This window comes from Kryptolebias marmoratus, linkage group LG18, assembly GCF_001649575.2.
Source record: "Kryptolebias marmoratus isolate JLee-2015 linkage group LG18, ASM164957v2, whole genome shotgun sequence".
Taxonomy (NCBI): Eukaryota; Metazoa; Chordata; class Actinopteri; order Cyprinodontiformes; family Rivulidae; genus Kryptolebias; species Kryptolebias marmoratus.
The window spans coordinates 10,227,515-10,237,085 of NC_051447.1; the positions used below are offsets into that span (position 1 = coordinate 10,227,515).

Below are 9,571 nucleotides of genomic sequence, written 5' to 3' on the forward strand. Positions count from 1 at the left end.
TATTTTTTCAACTAAGTTTGAATTATAGCCATTGCTAATACAGAGATATGATCATTAAAAAACTTTTCAGTAATAAAACATTATGAAGGCCCAAAGTTAGACACTTTGGATAAAATGCAATTAAAACATACATTCATGTTCATTTTTAGCATAGCTGTTGACCTCATCCTAATTTAACAATCTTAATTGATCTTCTCCCAGTAGCAACACTAAAATTGGCCCATCAGGCCAAATTTGACCTCATCTGTGTTTCTTCTTCAATGCAGCATTTCATTATAATGCTCCAAAAATCTTGATAGTATAGTGTACTACCAAAAAAGACAGACACATACAAAAATAAACTCCAGAATCATTGAGTTTCTATAGGGTCAAGTTTAATTAGAATGGACAAAGTATTCCGTGCTTGACAAATCAATATTTAACACCTCCTTTCTTTATTTTGAAGGTATACATTTTAGTAGGTAACATAAGAACTTTAAAAACTGGGCTCCACAGGATGTAAAACATATAGTGTTTTTTATTAATTACAGGTGCAGGCAGAAAAAAGGATCACAGTGGTCCTCACTCTGAACAGATAGCAGACACCCATGCCATAATTGCTGTTTGTGAGTCCGGGCACACAGAGTCTCTAACAAATGGCCGGCAGCAGGAAACGCTGCAAGCTAAACACGTATTGAGTTAACGGTAAACAGCCATCAGATTTAATAAAAGGCTTAGAGTCGGCAGATTCATTTAATGTTAATTCAACAGCCTGCCAGCGTTTCTGATCTGATATGAGATGGAACGCCTGAACGAGTCCAATAGTCCTGAGGCCGGACTGTTGTGCATTTATTCTTTGAACAGAAATGATCTGGATAAAAAAATGGAAGTCTTAAATTTTTAATACTTTCCAAATCCTTGAAAGTGGAGAAGATTCTCTGAAACTTTTGTCACGGTCTGAGATCTGTCTTGAATTAAGGACACTTTTTCTAAAGAGTTCAGTCACACCAAATGTTATAATGAATGAAATTCTTTAAAAAGATGAAAGATGGTTGAATTTTTATTTGCAAAAAACAAGCAGGCCCCCTTGTGGAATAATGTGCAACATCTGTGTCCAGCTGCCTAATGTAGAACTGTATAAATGTTGTGTTCCACAGCTGTGCAGTCTGTATAAGTGCCTGTGTATGTTCTAATGTAAAGTTTGTAAACTACGTTCCCCTCTATTTGAGTGTGTCCACTGTTGTTGCAGCTACAGGCCAGTTTTAGTGTCTGGAGGTCCCTCTGGCTCCCATGGTTTCTCTCTCAATCCCCTCCTCCCAAACATTCTCCCCTCCCTCTTTCCCTCCAGCTCCTCTCTTTCTTGCCCTCTTCTCTTGGCTAACACAAGCGCCACCTCTCTTTCACCCTCAATACTACATTTTTCTTTAGCATCAACAGATAGTGAAACGCAGGAGTATAGAGTTACATGTTATCTTCAGAGTTTGAGGTTTGCTTTGATACCGGGATTGGAGAGTTAGTGGGGTTGATGTTATGGGATGAGGTTTTTATGGTGCTGTTTTGCAAACGACAGTTTGTGCAGAAAAGAAAAAAAAAATCTTACACAACAGAGCTGTCCGTGTTAGTGTTTTGTCAGATTCAAAACAGCTTCACTATTTTTACTTCTAAAGTTCAGCTTTTTCTTTGCTATTCACCAATACATGTCTGCAAAATGAAGTAAAAACTACTTCTTTGATCCATTTAAAGGAAGGAATCTTCAGAAATAAGAGAACGTGAATAACATCTGAATCAAACTGTTCAGTCTGTTGAGATCCCTCTCTGGTTTGATCACACATAGGTTGTGGTTTAATATCCTGTTCCCTGCCTTTTTTCTTTTTTTGCATTCTTTCTTTTTGCGGTCCGATTCTTGAAGGAGTTCAATGAATGTGGCCAGAAGAATCTCAAAAAGGCTCAGTTTTTTTGTGTTTTCAGCTGCAGAATTTGTATTTTTTTTGAAAGACATAATCAGCCAGATGACACAGCCACTGATGCCAGGAAACACAACCAAATTCACAATGATTAGCGGTGTCATCTGCCTCCAAGGAGACGTCTAATAGTTGATAGATTGTGCTGCGGTTTTGAGTCAAGGATTATAAGATCACACTGCCTTATGACTCATGTTAGAACCAGAAAAAAGAATTGGAACTGGCTGAAAAAAAATTTTTAAAGAGAAAATGGTAGCAAGCAAAGATTCTTATGTCAACTAATTCTGCACAACTTCTGGGATCCAACAGCCATCTGCCAAACTGATTAAACCAGCACATGGTCTGTCAAGGGAGCAGTTCGCATGATGATTAAGTCTCCCACGCAAGAAACAGTCATGAAAACGTGCATGCTTTTTGCAAGGTACAGTTTCCCCAAAAGTATGCACATATGCATAAATTCATCTGACCATAAAACGATGGAAGGGGAAAAAAAGTGTGCTAGAGGAAGCGGAGAGAGAAAGAGAGGGAGAGAGGGATGACAAAAAGACAGGAGGAGCTGGGTTTTCCAGGTAAATGAGGTGTTGGGTCGGGGTCCTACTGGACCGTATGGAGGTGCTGGTGAGCTCCCTGTCCCAGCCTAAGCGCTTCCCTTCTGGACACTCAAGTTATGAGCCAGTGAAGTCTGGATCCATCCTTCAGGCCCTCCCTCCTCTCTCCTCTCCCTCTCTGCCCCCTTCTGGCACTCCCTTTTGCCCCCCTCCCCCTTCTCCTCTCCTTCTTTTCCCAGATCCTGTGGGTGCAGTGCCACGTCGAAGAGTGAACTTATTAGAGTTAGGGAGAGGGGAAGAGCTCAGCACCTCCACGTGGGCTGATGCTGTTTCTAATTTTTTACCATAGTTTCTGCTGTCCACTTGTACTTACCATAGATATATTTCAGACTTGTGGTCACATTAAACCCTCTGACATTACTGCAGCAAAGACATAACCAACGTTACAATAAAACAAACTCAAACCTGTTACTGTTGTGCATCTCTGAGTCTTCAGTCTGATGGGATCCATTATTTCACCATGTCTGCCCACAAGATTTTTATTATATACACATTTGTTTAAACTGATACACTTTTTAATTATGAATGTGGAAACTAACCAAATGGAAACCAGGTTCTTTTTTAGTTTAGATAGACAGATTATTTCATACACATTTGTGCCATCTAGTGGTTATCTTGCAAAGAACATCTTTGCTTTTTACAAAGGGTCCTCTTTGTTGGCCTGTTGACAGACTTATGCTAGCAAGCTTTCGAAGAAAACCTGAGTTAACACAACTACACATATCTCATCTAATATTAATAAAATTATGTGAAAGATGCCACTTTTATTTGCTGCTTTATAAACTATATCAAGTGTTTCTTTATGCTGCTGCAAAGGTTGCAAAAACGTTCACATTTTCCTCTTGCAGACTGAATACAATGTACAAAGAAGCGCCTTTTTAAACAAACATTTCAACCACATTTTATATGTATATAATTATGCATCTATCTGTGGGATGTTTGTTCCCCACCGGCATTAATCATTGCCATCATTTGACATATCACAGACTCTAAACTGTTAGTAACATTCTTGTCCTCGTGTGAATTCCCCAGATAACTCAGCACTGCATAAACACGGCATTCAAAACAGCCACTTTGTCTAATTTGTTTATGGAAAACTGGTTGAAATGCTTCACTAACACCGGGGACACTGTCCATTTATTAACCACCAGAAACTCAATCTGAAGCTATTTTGAGGCATCTCATCACTGATTAACAATTTCAAATTTTGTTTGGTGGCACAAACAAAAGAGAAACTGTTGGAAAGCCTCAAGACAAAGAAAATAACCTGCTGTGACAAATGTTATGAATACTTAGAAATCAGTTTCAGGAGTAGACATCTCTTCATCCATTTCCTTTCCTTTTTTCCTCAGAAGCACAGACTGAAAACGGTGTCTGTTTTAATTACTGAAGACATTTATTAGTGCAAACAAGTTTGGACTAAAACCCCAATTCTAACAAGTTGAGCTGTTGTGTAAAGTACATTCATTTAAGACCGTAATGCAACATCTTGCAAATCTCATAAATCCATATTTCATTCCACATATCAAACTTCTAAACTAAGAAATTGTACCATTTTAGGAAAAAAAATAAGGTCACTTTAAATTTGATGGCAGTGAAACATAAGCACAAATGTACCCCCATACCAACAGAGAGGAGCGTTTTTGAACTGCGCTGCAATAACAGGCCAGATGATCTCTCTCTTCTTTAGTATGCAGGATGAGGCATGTGTGGTTTCCAGAAATATTCAAATTTTGATTTGTATCACCTCAAAATAGTTTTCCACTTTGCTTCAGTTTATTTTGAACAAGCTTTGGTTCTTGATGGTGTTTACGTCTGGCTTTTTCTTTGCGTGATAGAGCTTTAACCTGCATTTCCATAAAAATAATAACATAACAGTGTCTCATTGTTTAAGATATTTCAATTAATTCGTGCATTTAAAAAAATATATATTTATACGTAAACACTTTTATTACTATTATCCCACCCAGAAACAACTAATCAAGTCTGTATATGTGTAGATAAGTTCAAATAAACTTTATTAAAATGACATCATGTTTGGAAAAACAGTTTTGTCAACATCATGTTCAGATTCAATTTATTATGGCATGAAAAGGATTTTTCATATTTACCCCATTCAAACTCCAGGCCTCGAGGGCCGCTGTCCTGGGAGTTTCAGGTTTTTCTGTTCCAGCACACCTGATTCAAATGGTTTAATTACCTCCTCAACAAATCATCAAGTTCTCCAGGAGCATGGCAACAAGTCATCCATTTGGACCACGTATTTTAAAGCAAGAACACATCCAAAACATGCAGGAGAGCGGCCCCTAAGGAATGGAGTTTGACACCACTGGTTTAGACTGTTCCTGTTGCATGCAAACCACAAAAACAACCTGTGTCATAAAACCAGTCAGAGCGTGAGACTTTGGTGTTAAACTTAACACATAATAAATATTTTTGTTCATATTCAGCATCTGTCTCTGCCAGCACAGCATTCACCACAGGTCTGGGTGGAGTTTAAATGATTATATAAAAGGTTATAAATATATTGTGGGTGCAAGCAGTTTTTTTCTTTCTACCTCTTACTTTAGTAGAAGCTTACCACCTGGAATCCTCTTAAGCACCTAAAAGCCTGTGAATCTAACTTCCCCATGTTGATTAGATTGTGCTCCAGCTGCACTCGCACAAGCCCGCTGAGACTTTTATTACCCCAGCAGAAAGCATCGCGAGGCACTGCCTTAATCTTGTTGTGGGTGAGTGCGACTGAATGCAGACCTTGAGGCAGCTGTCTGGGCACCTGCTGCAAGGTGTTGTGGCACAGGTCTAACTGGTGCAAAATGGGCAACATCTTAAACGCACCTGGGGCTACTTTGAAGATCTTATTTCTTGCCAATCCCAGGTGCTCCAGGTTTTTTAAGGTGCTAAAAGTTGCTTTCTTTATGGAGAATATGAGATTTCCCTCCAGGTTTAAGGTTTTAAGTGAGGTGGGAAGGTGTTGCGGCACTTGCCTCAGTTTGTTCCCTTCTAGGTTGAGGCTCTCCAAGTGTTTTGCATTGAGGAGGGAATCCTCAAAGAGGCCTCTGTTAGTCAGCCTGTTTGAACTCAGATCAAGAACCACCAGCTCTGACAGCCCATTGAAAACCCCTCTGCAGAACTGCCTAATATGGTTCCCTCTAAGATATAACTCCTTGATGGACGGCGGTAACCCCAGAGGAACTGAGGCTAACAGGTTGTAGTCCAGGTTTAGAGTGCGCAGCTTGCACAGAGGAGAGAGCGCGCCGTCGGGAAGAGATTCAGATCTGTTCCCAAGACTGTTGTTGCTGAGGCTCAAAACCAAGAGGCCAGGACACCGAGTCCAGGCTGCTTCTGACATCAACCTCAGACGGTTGTTGTCCAGGCGAAGCTCCTCGAGAGAATGTGGAAGGTCAACTGGCACACTTTGAAGGAGATTTCTATCCAAGTAGAGTCGCTTCAGAGCTGGGACTCCCTCAAAAGCTCCCTCTATGGCCCCATCTGTGAGCCAGTTGTTGCTGAGCGTGAGGAACTCCATAGACTCATACTCACTGAGCAAATCCAGCTGGATGCTGGTAATGTGGTTATTCATCAGGAGGATGTAACGAGCATTATAGGGGATCCCATAAGGAACATGACTGACAGCTTTATCAGAACACTGAACAACTCTGGAAAACAAAACATTAAGTTAATTCTGACCTCATGACAGCAAAATGACATCAGCATTTCTGTTCAATCCATTTAGCACCTTCTGTTACATTAAATTTACATGTTTTATCATCAAATAATAAAAATAACCTACTGATGCAAATATCCAGACTTGTTTTGTGTGCTGTATTTGTTCCTGGAATATAGCTGTGTAAAAGGTCATAGTCAGAGGCATAAATGTTTCACTTTTCTTTTTACTCTATGTAGTATAACACCTCCACAGTCCTCCCAGCAATTACATTAGTAGCTATGCATTAAATTAGTTTTTTTTTCATTAGTATTTGCAATTGCAGTTAAAATTTAGCCTCAGTTTTATGTTTGAATAGTTTCAGTAACAGAAAAAAAAAACACAAAAATGTTTCTAATACCTGTTTGTGCATTCAGAGGGTAAAATTTGTATTATGTTACGTTTTAAATGTGTTCATTCACCAGCTGGTATTGTTAATATCTTACCTTCCATAGCAGGCACATTCAGATGGACAGTAATCATCCTTAAAGTAAGGAAAGTACGTTGGTGGGCTGGTTTTCTTCTTCCCTTTTCGTCTTTTCTTGTTCTTCCTTCTGTTGTTGGTTTTCGTTGGCTTCGTTGGCTTCGTTGAAGGTGTTGTGGCAGATGTGAGTCTCGGTTTGCCTGAAGTTTTGGTAACTTGTCGTTGCTGAGATGTTTTGGTGAGAATCTTGGTATAAATAGTGCCATTTTCCATCTGTTTAATAGTTCCCGGTTCACCTTGGGTTTCTGTTGAGTTTGGCTCCTGTGTGAGATGGACTATTTTAGCCCTGACCTGATTTTTGTTAGATTTTTGTGCAGAATTTGTCTCTTTTGTTGTTAAATCTCTGAATATAAGCCTTTCTCTGGGTGGTTTTGCCTTTGCTGCCTGCAAAGTGGAACTAAATTCATCTTTTATTGCCTCATCCGTCATGTATGTTTTCCTGGTGGGCTCTGCTGTGTGTGTTTGTATCTGTGCTCCTGCTGGTTTCACCAAAACACTTCTGACTGCTCCATCCTCTGCAATAAGGCCAGGCTTCACCTTCACATCGCTCAGCTTGACTTTTGAGTGTGCAGAGACTTTTACTGATGCATCAGGAGATGATGGGAGAACACTTTGATAAAGAAAGGGAAGAGGAGTCACAGCCTGGATTGTAGCAGGGATCTCTGGTTGATCAAATGATGTGTGCTTGATGTCCTTTTTTGTAATTTCTTCTTTTGCTACCAACTTTTCATCCTTTTTAGTGTTTTCTCTTGCTTCGTGAAGATGATTGCCTGAAATGAGCTTGTCTTTTTGCTCTTCTTCCACTATTTCCTGCCTCAGTCTTTCAATTGGATTCATTTTCTTTGATTTCACAACTTTTTTATCCACTGTGTCAAATGGGGAGGATTTCTCATTTGGTGTGTTTTGTAAGACAGTCCTTGTAGAAAATGCCTCGTCTGTTTTTTCTGCATATTCATGATTTCTGTTTAGATTTCCTTCTTTATTTCTGTTTGTACTGATTTCATGCTCAGCGAGCTGCTCTTCTGGGTTTATCTGTGAAGATTGCTCCTCTTCTCCTTTTGTTAAAGTTGGTCCTGTTGACACTGCACGTAAAAAGATCCCAAAGAAAAACAAACTTAAGCGCAAATGATTGTGTTTTAAGATTACTGCAATTTGACAATTTTATTTGCATGATCAACTTGTATACAGAAAGAAAATGTATTTTGTCACATACTGAATGTGGATGTATTTTTTCTAACTGTTTAGTTTTTGCCTCTAAGCTGACATTATGTCTTTGTGTTACATGGTAAAGAACATTTGTGACAAAATGTAACTCCTTTTTTGTGTTGACTGTAATATTTATTTATTTTTTTAGAATATAGCCTGCACAAATTCTAGTTTTTTGATCTGTGATTCATGAGTTTAGCCATAGATTCTCCCCATAGACTGTCTTGATGTCTGAAATATTTGTAGGTGTAATCTGATACTTACTGGGATGCAAGACATCTGAAAGTCCTGACACAATGAAGAACATCAGCATGAGTTTATTCACTGTGAGCATTTTGTCTGTGGAAAGACAAGAAGTGTTGAACATATTTAATAGCTTTGGTCTATTCCATTTTTCTGGATTAACTGCTTACATTGATAAACTTTAATAATGCCTTAAAGGTCATTTAGGATAGTGTGGTCTTTTGTTATTATCTAAAGCTACAGTATCAGTAGTGGATTTTTTCACTGGCAGTAAATCAAATTAGTTTTGTTGGCTTGAATTGACTTTATTTTATACCAGGTCCACCAATTTTAACTTTGTGTGTTCTCATTGAGCTCTAATATGACCACATGGGTTTATTTCTTTGTAAATTTCAGTCACTTTAGGTCAACACTAAGAATCACCACCTTAGTTATTTGCTCATGTCCATTCCACATGCGTATCAAGTTAATATGAACAAAAAAGTGAAGACAAAGGTTTAATTGACTTGATTTAAAAGATGTGCTTACCTGGCCTCCTTTTATGTCACAGTTTGTCCCCCAACACCTGACTGTGTGTAATTGAAATGGTTAAAAAAAGTAAAATCTCCTGGTAAAATAGGACAGTCTTCAACCCTCACCCCACCAAGCATATAGGACTTTAATGAGCCGTTTCAGGGAATCTTTCTGTTGGGAAAAGTTTCACACACCCACTCTAAATGAGCCGTAGGTAATGACTCCTAAAAATCTGTTATCTGGAAGGGAATTCTAACACTCAGCCTCGAAACCAGAGGAACCTGAGGGATCAATGGCAAAAAGAGATAACTTTAAGAAACAAGGTCAGAGGTCACAGCTGTTTATTTTTTATTTATTTATTTTTACAGTGGGTACTGTTTGCTTCCCAGTCGTAATTTGAGGATGACAATTAGCTCCTGGAAACTGCTTGACTTTTGACCCTCATGTTCATGATCTCCTATGCTTTGTGTAGTTTCAGAACTGCTAGTCTTCATATATAGAAATAAAGATTTTGGTGCAAACCTGTAAATGTTTTTCCTCTATTATTTCAGATATTTTGGAATGAACTCAGGGCTCAGCAAATGCTAAAGCACAAGCATACGAGACAAGATTTCGTCTGAATTGCTTAACATGATCCAGTGTTTAAATATTAATTGGAGAATACTGAGTTCTGTCTTCAACTTGGTCCTAATGTTAAGCAAAAATAGGAGTAATAAATTACTTGCATGATCTGTAAACTGTGATAAAAGTTGTAACTTTGATTCATTTTTATTATTTTATATTCATTTTCCAAGCTGCCAAATTATATTTGAACACTTTGAACTGTAGTCTATCAAAAATAAGGAAATACTGAAGGATTTATCAAAACTTC

At 38.6% G+C, this 9,571-nt stretch overlaps 1 protein-coding gene across 1 annotated transcript; it reads right to left on the bottom strand.

Annotated features, from left to right (window-relative positions):
• Window positions 1–4,848: 4,848 nt before the first annotated feature.
• Window positions 4,849–8,839, bottom strand: LOC108233214. The gene is made up of 4 exons (XM_017411509.2): window positions 8,716–8,839; window positions 8,209–8,283; window positions 6,701–7,820; window positions 4,849–6,207 (listed from the first exon to the last, which is right to left on the bottom strand). Exons 2-4 carry the CDS (start codon window positions 8,276–8,278, stop codon window positions 5,115–5,117), a joined length of 2,283 nt encoding a protein of 760 aa, XP_017266998.2. The 5' UTR covers window positions 8,279–8,283; window positions 8,716–8,839; the 3' UTR covers window positions 4,849–5,114.
• Between the last annotated feature and the right edge of the window lie 732 nt (window positions 8,840–9,571).

Coding starts and splice junctions, on each gene's coding strand:
- LOC108233214 (XM_017411509.2), bottom strand. CDS start 8,278: ATGCTCACAGTGAATAAACTCATGCTGATGTTCTTCATTGTGTCAGGA. Junction 7,821..8,208: donor TTCAGATGTCTTGCATCCCA/GTAAGTATCAGA, acceptor TTTTACGTGCAG/TGTCAACAGGACCAACTTTA. Junction 6,208..6,700: donor GAATGTGCCTGCTATGGAAG/GTAAGATATTAA, acceptor TTTGTTTTCCAG/AGTTGTTCAGTGTTCTGATA.